Consider the following 14,361-nt stretch of genomic DNA (forward strand, 5'->3'; position numbering starts at 1 on the left):
TACTGGAAATACTGTAGTTTAATTGCCTATTTTCTATCTACAATGTTGATTTTCAAGCAGAGCAGGCTATTTTGGAGTTATGCCCTGGCTTATATGAAGATGAAAGATTTATCCAACTAGGTTCAATTAAAAAAGTTCTCCAGCTGCCTCCAAATCTGGCTTAAATACAGCATGAACTCAAAAATTAAAAGTTGAGCCAGAAAATCAGTACTGAGGGAAAGAGTAGCAGGGGGGAAGTGTGGAGAGTTTTTCTTCTTCTTAATGCCATCATGAAACGGTCACTTTTCTTAAATTGAGTAATTCCAGTGTTAATTGTACATTAGATATGCAAAAATTAAGTTCACAAACCAACAGTGAGAAGTCTAGGTGAAGTTACATTAAGAAAAGAATGGGAAATCCAAGTTTACATGCCAGTATGGGTTTAATAATGATTTAAGCTTTATAAAAAGTCTGAGACAGCTTAGCAATATTTCAGTCATATACAAATGATTATAACACCAGTTTTGCATGAGAATTTGGGGCAAAAGAGGCAGCAGGGAGAGATGCATCCACTTTGCCTATCTACAATCATCTGTACAATGTCCAAAATTTGCTTCAGCCTGTATATCTTGAGAATAAGAAAGATGATAATTTAATGAGAAGTCATTATATTCACATTTTCACGCAATATTTGGATGCAAATTAAATAAATACCAAAGATTAAAATAGTAAGCTTATGCAGATTTTTCGAAAATTCACCTCTAAACAGGTGCTGTTCACACCTATCAGCATGTTCAAAAGGATCTGAGGTAGTTAACTTACTTCTCCTTATGTCCAGATAGACCAGTATCTTTTTGACAGGAAAAAATGACTGACTACTTCAAAAAGTCTAAGAAGGATTATACAAACAGGTTTTTTCATGTATTTTACAACTGCTTTATAAACAGTTGGCACAAATGCATTCTTGTAGTTACATGCAAATTAGCATATCTTTATCATTCATGCCATTTACTTAGAAAAGATCAGTTTAGTACAGTTATATGTACAGTTCCAAATAAACAACTGGAACTGAAATCAGGCATCACCTGCCTCTAGCTATTAGTAATTAAACTTTCATATGGCATATTTGCAGACTTGATCCATTACTGACAGAATAACTGGCATTTTAATATGCCCTCGATCAATCATGGAGAAAGGAAGTATCAAAAACTCCAGACAAAACTGGCAGGAGTAAGTAGTGACTTTTTTATTTCTTTCCAGATTTTTAGTCCTAAGTTGTGATGATGTTCATCTGGTATACCTATAACACATAGGCATACCTTGCCTACCTTCCTATGAACAAGCATGAAGTGCTCTTTCCTACCTGTTAACTGTACCTAGTTTCCCTCCTGCTCTCTAGCTTTCTTGAGCTTGCATTCCTCTCACCAAACTGCTGCTTCTCTTTACAGAACATAATAGAACATGTTTCGGGTACAATTTTCTGATAATGTGTTCAAAAAGTCTCCATAAGGATTCACCTTTACTGTGACTGACAACTGTTCAAGAAGAACAGTCTCATAGGATGAATTTATGCACACTACCAATCTTTTCATTACTAAGTTATGGTACCTGTAATAGTAACAGTAATGCTTAAAAGCATTCCTGACAGTTTTTGGAAACTTAAATAACAAGTTTCCTTTGTCAGTCTAAACCACATGTTTACATTTATTCAACTATACAAACCCATGGTTAAATTACTCTGTTATTTTTTGTATCTATCCCAAATACCCTTTCTCATTACTTGCTATTTAGTGGCAAGGTTAAAAGGAGTCTCACCCTGAACATACAGGACTTAGAATAACCTCATCTATCTCAATTTGCTGTAAGCTGCAAATAAAAGGAGAATTCACTAAATTTGCCTATTCATAATAATAAACTTGCTTTTACGGTATGCATTTTTTCTAATTATATTCCACAGTTTCAACTGCTTTTCACAATAAAGTATGTTAAAGTTTTTCCCCTGTGAAAAAATACAACCACAAGTATCTCCATATAGCATATATATGCTGATAACTATTTTTGATTACTTTTTCTTGCATATATGCAGAAATCAAAATAACAGAGGGATCCACTTTATTATTTCAACATCAAGAGGAAATACATTACAATACAAATCTAGTTTTCACAACACTATTCTTAGAGATTCAATGAATTTCACTACAGGAAGAGATATTTGCATTTTATTTTCAAATATAAGGGAAAGAGACATTTGATTTCTTTCATACCTGCTTACCACCATCACCTGTTTATCACACAGTCAAAAGATTATTTGTGTAAGTTTTCTTTCACGTATAAGACAGAATATTGCTCTAACTTTTCCAGGAGACTGTGATAAGAGCACATTTAGAAATTCCCCTATATCTGACACAGTATTGCTAAAAACTACATCTTTTTTGCTGCCCACATGACCTCTTCCTTGTCTTCAAAATTAAGTACTATTATGATACATACTCAATCATGACATATCTGTAAGTGAATATTCTTTGTTTTTTAAATTAATTATGAAGGAAAGTAGGCAGAAGAAAAGGTAATACTTCAAGATTACATCTCTTCCTCCTTTATGCTAGCCCTGCTCAACCCCAGCCTTTCACTAGTGTTACTGGTAATAATTTCCAACCAATCTCCCAAAACAAAAAAAAAGAAGTATACACAAAAAACTTCCTCATATAATTTTTTTAAAAATACATTCTTTACATTTTGGTATTGTAAAGAGTGCATTTAACCCAGACAATGGCTGAGTAGTGCAAAGTAATTGTGGGTAAAATTCTACAAATCAGAATGCCAAGAGACAACACTATCGTAGAATAAAAAGCAAAGGAAAAAGTGCTAGACTTTGACTGTGAATTTCTTCCAAAGATGTGAAAACATAGAAAAAAAACAGTGCTCCAAAGCTACAGAATCAATTCACATTTACAACTCAACCTTAGATTTGGTAATTACAACTGTTCTAAAAAAAGTTACTCTTGACTTCTCTTTACTGAAGAGGGAGGTCAGGGAAGAAAGAGGAAACCATTTATAAAACCAATGCATTCAGAGTTTCCAGACTGCAGCTCTCACATTTATAGCTGAGGAGCAAGACTATTAAACTGAATTTCACTTATTGCCCACAGATTAGACAAGTAAGCGTTGTTTACAACTCTGAAAATAATACAAAGAGACTAGCAGACAGAAATCTACTAGTCTGAAGAATTCAAGCTTACAGCCCTTCAAATGCAAGTTATTTTCAAGTAAAGTTTTTCCCTTTTTGCAGTTTTCCTTTCAAGTGTTAACACACTCAGCATATATTGCTTCATCATCTCTCAGGTGTAACAAGTCAAAGCCTTTATTTTCACCTCTGACATTTTCAAAAAACATATGAATACATGTCATACGTTATGCTGTAACAGTTCAACCTTGCATCAGCTAACAATTTTTTTTAGGTTTAAACCTACACACTGTACAGCCTACTTGCTTTCTTTTTGTACTTTGCCAGATCACCTCAATTTCACAAACTTCTGAACAGAACTGTCATTATTAATTCTCAGCAAGACACCTAAGCCATTCTGAATCACTGCAGTGACTGGCAGCAAGTGTCGGCACTCTTCTCACAATGCTTCAGAAACAGAGGGAAGTCCTAAAGCAACTAAAAGCTAAACCTACCGCTGACTTGGTTCTTGCACAAGTCTTCATCCAACTTCATTAAGTAAGAGCAAAGAAAAAGCATGTATTAGGGTGACATAACATTTCACAAGCCAAAGGTATTTTATTATTCTGCCTCTCTAACACCAGCATCTCAGCTCTGTGTCTCCAAGTAGAGACACCACACAGGCTGGAACTTCAGTTTCTCAAAGATCATTAAAACCTTATTGAACAGTGCCCATTATGCATCCGTTGGGCCATCAGAGTTTACTCACAGGATATCAGGCACCAGAACTACTTGGCTCTAAACAAGAGTACAGATTACACATGTTGTGCCCCTTCTTAACACAAGCACTGCATAATGTAAACCATTATATTTACTGTACAAAACTGCATATTTCTCCATGCTGTGTGAAAATTTAATTGCTGATTAATATTCTACCCATAAAGCAATTGATAATAATGATTTTTCCTGAAGAGAAGTGAAAGTGAAAACAGAAGAAGGGCTTTGTTGTAGTCTCTAAGGTGCTGCTTAACTGAACTGCTAAGCCACAGATTTATATACAACAGATTCCTGCAAATAAAGAGGGAGTGAGCATTTCTCTGCACAGGGAAGCTGTGATTCTTTTCCTAGAACTTATATTTACCATGACCATTGCATTTTAGCAGTCATACTACTTTAACAACATTATCATCTGGAACACTGGCAGCTCCCGAGTCCAGTAGTAGAGTTAACAAAACATTTAAACTTCAACAATCATGGGGAAGTTCACTGTTGTTCTGATAATCAAACCCAAAAAATACAAAGAAGCAAACTACTGCGAGTTCATACAGACTGTATTCACTGTGTGGTAGAAGAAAACTCAAACTTAATTTTCAACACCTTTTGGAAACTTAACCCATATTCATCCCATGAAAAAGTGTAATTTAGTACTTTGAGTTCAACAGAAAAAATATAGGTCCATTTCTAGTGATGGGTAATTTAAAATATATGTTAATACAGACCATTCTGCAGCATAACTTTACATAGTTATAAATACAAATTTAAAAGTTATGGTAGAATGTACTTGCTTTCTTACATTCCACTCAGTGCCTCACTGCCTGTCCATGCTCATTATGTGAACTGGTAGTCAATACAGTTTGCTTCGTGGAATCAAGACAAGCTCATTTTGAAATTACCATGGGCATCCAGAGCTTACCAGAGAATCCTGAAACAGCTTGCTGTGAGACATAGCCACATGCAGAGGCTCATGCTGGTTTTAGAGAATAAATCATCTTCAAGAGAGGCATGCTATCACATCAGCAAAACCTCAGTTTTTGTTGAACTACTATTCTCATTAAAAAATAATTTTCTTTATTATCCTTACATGTTTCGTCCTAGATTTGCTGTTCCCCTATTAAAACATACTACATTTTCTTCAGTAAACAGTTTCTAGATAAATGTCAATCACTGGCTATTTTTGAGGGATAGTAATACTCAAAACAGAACACATGCAGCTAGTGACACAAATAGAGGTATCTAGTTGTGACACTCATGCATTTTACCAATGCTCTAAATTTTTCCCCTTTTCAAAGGTCTAATCTTTTGGTCTAATATGGTTCCATTATTGATATATTAAGCAACACAATAAGGGACTGCTTAAGTCAGTTTACTACAGATAGGATGATGTGGTATATGAGGGGTTTGTGCATGTGTTGCTCTTTCATGTTTAAAAAAAAAAAGTGAGAACAAGTTCTGTAGATATCTCAATATTATGTCTTTTTCTTCTTGCTATTCACAAGGCCCATGTTCAAGTTCAACCATCTTTCTATTAAACATTCAGTTGTAATTATTACTCATACTTTAGAGCTGTATTCCTACCAAATGGCAACCATAAGAAAATTGTGGTGCAATTTATCATGGTTAAAGCATTCAACTAATTTTCAAATTGTCTACTAAGTACCCATAACCGACATACATTTAGTTGGTCTTGACATTAATAAAAATTCCAGCGTACTCACCCATATACACAGTGTGGACCTACTAAGTCAAAATCTAAAGATTTGCCCAAACCAGAATGGTCAAGTTTAGAAGAAGTTTCAAGATAATAAGAAGAAAGTGACAAAACTAATCCATTTTCCATCTCCCTTAATATAAAATGCTAGTTTCCACACAAGAAAAATTGCTATAACTTCCACTGATTAAATAGCTTCTTGTTTGATAGACTCACAATAACTCAACCTATCCTTTGTTGAGGAATCAAATAGAAATCAAAAATGTCTGGTTGCCCACACTTTTTTTTGCACTTAAAGATTTAGCAGCTCTCTTGGAAGCTGGGAAAAGAGACATCTTTAGAATACAGTGTTAAAAATACAGCTCTGTTTCCCTACCTGTTTCTCACTCAGAGCTGTGATTTTGGCTTGAAGTTCATGAAGTTGTTTCTTCAAATCAGCGTTCTGATTAGAAAGAAAAAATATCTGTGAGAAAGATATTCCATTTGTTAACAAAGAGTAGTAGCAGGAAGGTGGTTTTTTTTTGTTTGTTTGCTTTGTTTTTGCATAGTGTATTACAAATACAGCACCTCTGGATGTACAGCAAATAAAATTCAAATGGCTCAACAAAGCCTTATTTAAGTCGCTAAGTGCAACAATAATCAGAGAACCTTTCTGGCACTCAGAGAGATAGCCCAGTTTGAAAAGAAGATTTCATTAAAACATCCATTAGTGCTTATCACATTACAAAGCACATTTGTACATTTCATCAAGACTACAAATTAAACAGTAAAAGTTTGTTAATATGTAATACAACAGTATCATACTGTTTATAACAGTATGCTATGGTATGTTACCTAAAACATTCTTACCTATGATATTTATGCAAAGACATATACACTTAACTACATAGAGTATCAAGCATATCTATTAAATCTTAATTGACACATATATCAATTGAAGAAAAACATACATAAGTCCTTATTTCCATATATGCTTATGCTATAGGCTGTGCTAAACAGACATTTGTCTTGATAAGTCATTAATATTAGCACTTTGTTTACAGTAGCACTTTTCAAATTTTCAGATTTTAAAGCCATAAGAAACACTAGAAAAATGCAGACAGAAACCAATTTTTACCAGGACTTTTTCTTTTCTACTGAAATTAAAATAGCCATATGTCTTTAGTCTAAAACCTATGAAATTCTGCAGAAATGTGACAGAGAATCAGGTTTTCCTTAATTGTTGTCCTTTCTAACTTTTTTTGTTCTCAATTATATTGTAAACTTTTCATACTAGATTATGCATGTTTAGTATGCTAAGCAGAAATATTAGAACACAAGACTAACATAATCACAGGAATTTCATGCATATTCCCTATTTTTATATTCCTCCAATTTTGAAATGCATTTTGATCTCAGCTTGCAGATAGTCTCTGATTTCAGCAAAACCAGATATTGACAAGTCATCCTCCCTACTTCTAGATTCTACTTTATAATCTGGGATAAAAATGCATTAAGAGCATTGGAAACAGAGACCAGATTTACTTTTCCTGACTCTAGGAACTTTTCATGGCTGTTTGCAGCATGACCTCACTTTCAGCAAGTATGAACTGAAAGCGAACTGCTCTGCAGACTAATTGTTAGCAGACCTGACCAGTGAATTTCAGCAGCAGATCTTACCCAAATCCCATCAGAATAACAATGTTCAAAAAACCAGATTTTCCAATACACCCCGCTTAACCCTCCCTGTCAGAGCTTTAACTACCTGAGTGTTATTAAAAACTGTCTTCTTACTTCACTGAGCTCAGAAAAAAATGTACATTCAGAAAATTACAGGACATTTACTATTGTATGGGGATGGGAGTTCTTAACAGCAAGCCTCAAGTGAGCAGCCTTTATCCCTCTACTCAACTTTTCAGACTGGTTTGAGAGCTCCAGAGCACTCCCCATTCAGCATCCAAGAGTGTTTAACTGCTGTACAAGAAAACCCGGGGACCTTACACAGTCTTTGAGAAAGGGATGATTCCTGTCTATGCAGGGAGACCAGTTATCCAATTTCAGAAGCTCTGAAACTTCCCAAGGCTGAGTGTCCCTGCTATGGACACTACAGGGCTGGTAAGACACCCAAGACAGGCAGTCTGAGCACAACCTTAAGCTATATTGTTTGGACAAAATTTCTTGGACAGAATATCCTCTCTCTTCTTTTACTGTGAACCTTCTGTTACTCCAAAAATGAAAAAAAGTTATTGCAAATTATGGCAGCTTTTATAGAGAGCAGCTTCCAATAGAATCAGAAACTTACTGCTCATCTGAACTGCATCATAGCCCAGAAAAGTCACTTGATTTAAACTACTAAGAATATGTATGAGACAAAAAGCTCCATAATAGCAAGAATTTTGGTTTTGTTTTAAGCAATCCAACAGTCATTGTCCAAAAACTTATGAACAAGTTTTCTTCTAAACACTGTGTTAGCAAGGAGGAAGATGATCTAGAAATATCTAAAATTTTAAGTAAAATAATCCAATATAAAAAAAATAGTTACCTGTGGATCTTGCTTCATTTGGGCAACCAATTTCTAGAAAGAAAAAAAACCACAACAATGAAGATTTTCATTACTAATATTTTGAACAATTTAAAAATCAGTATTTTTTAAGAACTCTTGTAAAAGCAAAGTATTTTTTTACAGCATTTCAATAGCAAAGCCTGGACTCCAGTATTTTAACATTTCCAAACCCATTCTTATTAATACAGTAAAAGTACTGTATTAAGCCATCACTTTTGCTCTTCCTAAACAGCTCTTGAACAAGTGATGCTTTTTAAAGACAATTTAAGCCAGCTGGGTAAAATAATCTAATAGCTGTGTCTCCTCTAGAACTGCTGGCCTCTTTGCTTGCAGTCAGAAGAAACACAAACCACAGATAACTGCTGCAGGCACAAAAGCTGTTTGTATATTCAAGAGCAGAATGTTTCAAGTACTAAAGCTCTGCCTGTGTGTTGACTTGGCTGGTACCAGATGGAAGACCCATGTTCAGAAGTATCTTTGCCACTTTTCTCCCTCAGAGAGAGATTGAGATCATTGTAGAAGAGATGCCCTCCACATCCAAAGGAAAACAGACAGATTGTTACCATTCACTATTCTTCCTCTCTCACTTCCTTCAGGCAGCTGCAGGAGAATGCTGTCTATTGCTAAGCAAGAAAAAGTTACCAAAGAAAATCAGAGACCAGACTGAAGACACAAAGTAAAGCAAAAACTCCTAATAACTTTTTTGGTAAATTTATAGAAATTTACATCTCGAATGTTTTCAAAGATTATGCCTTAGATTTAGTAGCTACTAACAGACATTTATTTCACTGATGTGCTTTAATTACTTTTTGAATCAGGAAAACATTCTAGATTCTGTGGCCATAAGTTCCCAAGTTAAATTACAGGACTCTTATGTAAAAGGATGACCTCCATTTTCTTTTGAATCTATTTCCTTACAATGCAAGCATGAAGGCCTAATATGATTACAGGAAACCAGGGCTGACTTAAGTCAAGAGGAGTTGGAACCTGGACTTGATGATCCTTACAGATCCCTTCCAACTTAAGGCACTCTATGATTCTAAGGCTGCTTCTTTATGCAGTTCGTTCTTACATTTTTTCCACACCATATATTCCCCCATCAGTCTTCACCTCTTCAGATTGAACAACTCCTCATGCACAAATCATTCCATTGCTTTGTTCACTCTTGGCAGTTTTCCATGATTCTCTAGTTTGTCTCTATCATCTGGAGAAAAAGTTTAAAACTATGTGCAACATTCAAGTACTCCAAACTGCAAAAACTCCTTCCACAGTGCCAACAACCAGTTCACAGCCTGCTAGTGCAGATGTAGAACTGGGCCTGTTCTTCCAAAGTGCATCACTTGGCATTTATCTACACTGAGTATTATTGTTTCGTCATGCTGCCATTCAGCATCACAGGAACAGACTTAGCTTATTTTTCCTCGGTGCTTCCTGCCACATTGGAGCTTGACAAGCAACAAATCTGTTAGTTTTTATATAAAGTGCTCCTGCAGATGCAGTCATAAGACAATACAGTCAGCACTGTAAACTCTTCATAAAATATTGCTATATTTTTGGATCACACAGTACTACGTCATGCAATCCTAAGGAAAAAGATATGCCTCTTAAACATAAGCTAAATTTAAGGTATTTTAAAAGCTACTGATGACATGACATAAGAGAAAGACAAGGATGCTTTAGGTTCCTTCCACACATGAGCTTGAAGAATTATCCATGAAACTCAACCCTTCTGTAAGAATAGCTAAATATAAGTCCTTTAGCACCTCTTGTGATCAAAACCATGAAGAGTAAACTGCTTCAAATTTATCTTAATTAAGTCAACACAGTAGCAGAATGAACTACTTAGACTTGGTGCATCCCTTCTCAGGGCAAGCAATATAGCTCTGACAGGAAAGACATTTGAATATTCAAGTTGTGCATTCATATAGAAGTGATCTTGTCAGGTGTCATTCATGGTGGATTCTCTGATCGTAGAAAATAGACAAAAAGGTAGCTTTTTCTGAACGGCAACTGGGCAAAGTAAAGAAATCAAAAACCCCACCAATTTTAAGCTGTTTAAAAAAGGTCTTTTTGGATATTTCTCTCTCTTCATCCCTGTTCATCAGTGTCATTATGAACAGATGCAAAAGGTTATTCAGAAATCACAGTCTTAAAATTTTTGGTTCACTTGGGCATAAAGGGGAATGAAGATGCACACAAGGGGTAAACGCTGGCATACAAACATGAGCATGATTAATATTTTGATTGCTTTACAGTAGTTAATACTTGCAGAAATTACTTACTGGCCTTAAACATTTGTATGTCTCCAGCAAAATGTCATGGGTAATTTCTGAACTTCCTTACCTCCACAACAAAACTTCATTGAAGTTTTGAATACAAAGGCCTTGGAGTTACTGAGGAGAGCAAAATATTCATCCATAGTTCTGGAAATCCTTAGCTTTTTCAGGTTTTGCTCCCTGGCTGTAAGTTGTATTTTGTTAAAGCAGACATAGCTTGATTTTACCAATTTATCCATTCGACTTCTTGCAATATGCACAGCATTGCAGCGAGTACTGAGCAACCCATCCAGATCAAAGTTTAGACAAGTCACCAAGTAATTCTGAAACATTTTCCAAATTTCATATGATGGACTACACTGATCAATGTTACTTATTATATTTTTTTATCCTTTGTGTAACAGTTGTGAGTTTCAGATATCTGAAGAGCACCAGAAGTACTTGGAGAACTGTGTTTAGAAAAGGTCTCATTAAATTTAACATTTCAAGTTTGCAGCTAATCTGTGTCTATGACTGTAATAATTTTCTTCCAAGAATTAATATGCATGTCCTCCTATATTTACTACAATATGTTTTAGTATCATTAGTTGTAATAGTTCCTCATTGGCATTGTAAAACAATGACAAACTGCAACTCTACTGCCATATAGTATTGAACAGGTTACTAGTAAAAAGACCCAACTTATAAAAATTTATGAAACCCAAGCACTACAACATTTTGGTTATCAAAAATATAGTTTAGAAGCTACTGAAGTAGAAGAAATTCCAGAAGAGAAGGATCAGATTAAACTTTGCAGCACTATATACCTTTCACATCAAAGTTCCTCCACCATATTCCTCCATTGCCAACTGAATACTGAAGTTGGCTTCAGAACATCAGAAAAACCTTCCAGACAGAAGCAGCTGAACACAGTTTTCAGAATGTTTTTATTACTGCTACAAAACACTAAAAAAAACCCCCACACCCACAGTTTGATATGTAGATTTTTCACATTTGCTAAAAAACAACAGGTGGTCAGGTCAAAATGCAGAGTACAAAATTCTGAAATAGTTTCAAGCTTATAAAACAATTATTCAATTATTATTATAGTTGTAGTGCTATTGCTTAATGCTCCCATTATTAGCAATACTGTCAATAGTACTAATGCTACTATTGCTTTAAAGCAATAAAGTATATAAATTACCTGGTGAACCTGAATTTCCACTTTCAGAGCCTCCTGTAGAGTCTGCAGCTCCATTCTCTACCTTCTCCACTTTCTCTAGAAGTGTCTTTGCTGATTCCAGTGCCTTTAGTTTCTGGTTTCCTCTTTAACACCAGTCCTACAGAAAAATAAGGGGTTTATTTTGGTTAGTGAAGGAGAGAAGTCCATTTGAAAAAAGGAGATTATAACACAACAGGAATTCAATAGCGAACTATATTCAAATGCCTAAATACAGTCAGTCTTTTGAACACAAGAAATCTGCAGGCTCTACAAAATGCCTGCCTTGGAGTCATTTAGCCAAATTTGTTACTTCCCACATATCCAAAAGTTGACATACTTATCCCTTATCTTAGTTTGCAGGCAGCTATTTCCTACCAATATCCTATTGCAGTTGCATATTAAATTAGCAAATTTGACTACCGAGAATGTTTTAAAAATCTGTGTCAATGAAAATTTATTCTGGAGAATAAAATTCTACAACCACAATAAATAGTTAAATTAAATGTTTGTGATACTATAGAGCTGTTCTTAGATGGGACAGTGTGCATGTTATTTAACAGAACATTATTATATTAATAACTCACTTCCTAAAGTTTGTGCCAAGTTAGTAATTTCAGTTGAAATCTGTTCTGAAAGAAGAGTGATATTTAGCAGCACAAGACATTTCAAAAAGATTAATTTTATAATCTTTTTAATCTTGGAAATCTACTTGTAGATCATAAGTATAAAGTTTAGCATCTTCACTTGTACTACAAACAAATTAACCCCCCCCAGTCTCTGACATAGAAAAGCATTATCAAACATACTTCTAAAAGCCCTGAATGCTGGACAAGACTTTTTTTTTCAGAAATATGTTAAAAGTAATCAGCTTCTGAAACAGGATTAAGATTTCCATATGCTCAAATTATAGTGGAACCTGTATAAAAACATCTATATATGCAAACACATGAAAGTCACTGGAAAACTTTATATAGCAATTTTTCCAGTCACTTTTCCATCCAGACACCACAATTAAGGAATTGCTGCAGTGTTAAAATAGTTCCTACTTTTTTATTCTTTGAAAATTTCTCACATTCATTGCACAGGTGTTGTTGCCAATTCAGAGGCCTTCCTAATGAGACGACAATGTTTTCAAAAGGATCCTGACAGCTTTGATTAGACATGCAGGCTGTAAAAAGAGATTAATTCCCCTAAGTTAAAGAATTTTATTTTAATGCTGTCTCACTACAGTAAGCTGAAGTAATGGACAAATTTGTGAACTCCTGAAAAAAAAAAAAAAAGGTTGTAGGTGAGTGTTTTGTTTATTTATCATTTATCTTTTCAAACAGAAATATATTACAAAAAGAGTAGATTATAAAGGGGAGTTAAAAAGCAGTACATTTAAACTCTTCGTCAGTGTTGTCTGCTGGTAGCTTAAAGTTACTTATTTAAATAACAAAGGCCTGATCAAACTTTCTAGCCAACACATGAAATGACCTTCTGCAAGGGCCTCTCCCACATGTGACACAGATGAGTGAAAACAGCTGCCTTTGCAGCACTAGTCTCTATAAAACTCTAATCTGTATCAAGGGATACATGGAAATTACATATAGTTCCCTGTCCTATTACCACAAACAGTAATGAGAAAACAGAATCACGGATTATTACTTCCACTCACTGACAAGAACAATTGCAGCATGCTTTGAGTCCCCACCACTGCAGTTTCAAAAGAAGCCATGCCTCAGAAAACCACGTGGGAGACTGGTTAATGAAAACTGGAACCCACTGCAGAGGCCAGAAGTCTTTTTGACCCTTGAAAATTCAGATTCAGGGTAAAGACAGGCAGATTTGGTCAGTTTCTTTCTCAGTGGGTCTTCAAAAATTCAGAAGGCACACGTGATGAATAGTTCACACTGCTCTGTAGCTACATGCTAACTTCAAAGTTGAGTGCAAAAGAGTTATCTCAACTGAATGCAAAAGAGATCCAAAAGAATATAAAAAATATCCACTACTTAAATATATGTAATGTAAAGTCCAATACATGTTCATGGCAAATATGACACGGTATTTCTGTAAAAGAATATATAAAGATTGAGCAACTTCTATTAATGCACAACTTAATTTGACAGATAGGAATTGCAGTATTGATGGTTCATAAAAACTAATCCAAGCTAATTGCATCTATGCCTTGAACAGCTATCAAGATTTTTCAAAATTAATTTTTAAGAGGTTCAAGAAAAAAGTGACACTGCCTTGCAGAAAAAAGTAGTTAGTAGTTGCTCAGCCTAGCTATGTTTATAGCAGTATAAACATGAAAAAATATATTTCATTTAAAAGTTTGGTCAAGTTGCCAAATTCTGAATATGAAATATATACAATTGTTTCTTTCTAGAACACACATTTGGCAGCTTCCCTTTCCAAGCAGGAATAACTATTCAGTTATCTCTGTCTAGAATTCCCCCCAAGTACCTTATACACAACCAATACAGTTAAAGAAACAAAAATAGAAACCAAAAAAAACCCCAATCATTCCTTACATCCAGCAAAAACTTAAACTGCTTTTTTCCAGTTTACATAGAAAAATGTCTATAAATATCTATCAGGACATCTGGTTAAATATTGATCATTTGAATATTACCTCCTTTTAATGGAGGTAAAAAAAACTACATAAGTGACTATACATTTTGCTAGTGCAAAAACTTTCAGTATTTTTGAACTTTTCTTCTTTTAGAC

The 14,361-nt window shown here is 34.7% G+C and overlaps 1 protein-coding gene across 20 annotated transcripts in view; it reads right to left on the bottom strand.

Moving 5' to 3' along the window:
- Positions 1-14,361, bottom strand: part of PHF21A (PHD finger protein 21A) — a 123,632-nt gene that overhangs the window by 76,937 nt on the left and 32,334 nt on the right. For 9 of the 20 annotated variants that reach the window (XM_021533412.3, XM_021533410.3, XM_021533413.3 and 6 more), the window contains 3 exons: positions 11,632-11,767; positions 8,152-8,184; positions 6,007-6,093 (listed from right to left, as the gene is read on the bottom strand). In XM_021533412.3, the coding sequence (XP_021389087.1) occupies positions 6,007-6,093; positions 8,152-8,184; positions 11,632-11,685 (174 nt within the window). In that variant the 5' untranslated portion in view covers positions 11,686-11,767. Of the gene's footprint in view, positions 1-6,006; positions 6,094-8,151; positions 8,185-8,735; positions 8,796-9,244; positions 9,377-10,825; positions 11,229-11,631; positions 11,768-12,721; positions 12,858-14,361 lie in introns of those variants that run through there. The other 11 variants (XM_021533430.2, XM_021533418.2, XM_021533417.2 and 8 more) reach the window with 7 other exon arrangements.

The sequence above is a fragment of the Lonchura striata genome, chromosome 6, assembly GCF_046129695.1.
Source record: "Lonchura striata isolate bLonStr1 chromosome 6, bLonStr1.mat, whole genome shotgun sequence".
NCBI lineage: Eukaryota > Metazoa > Chordata > Aves > Passeriformes > Estrildidae > Lonchura > Lonchura striata.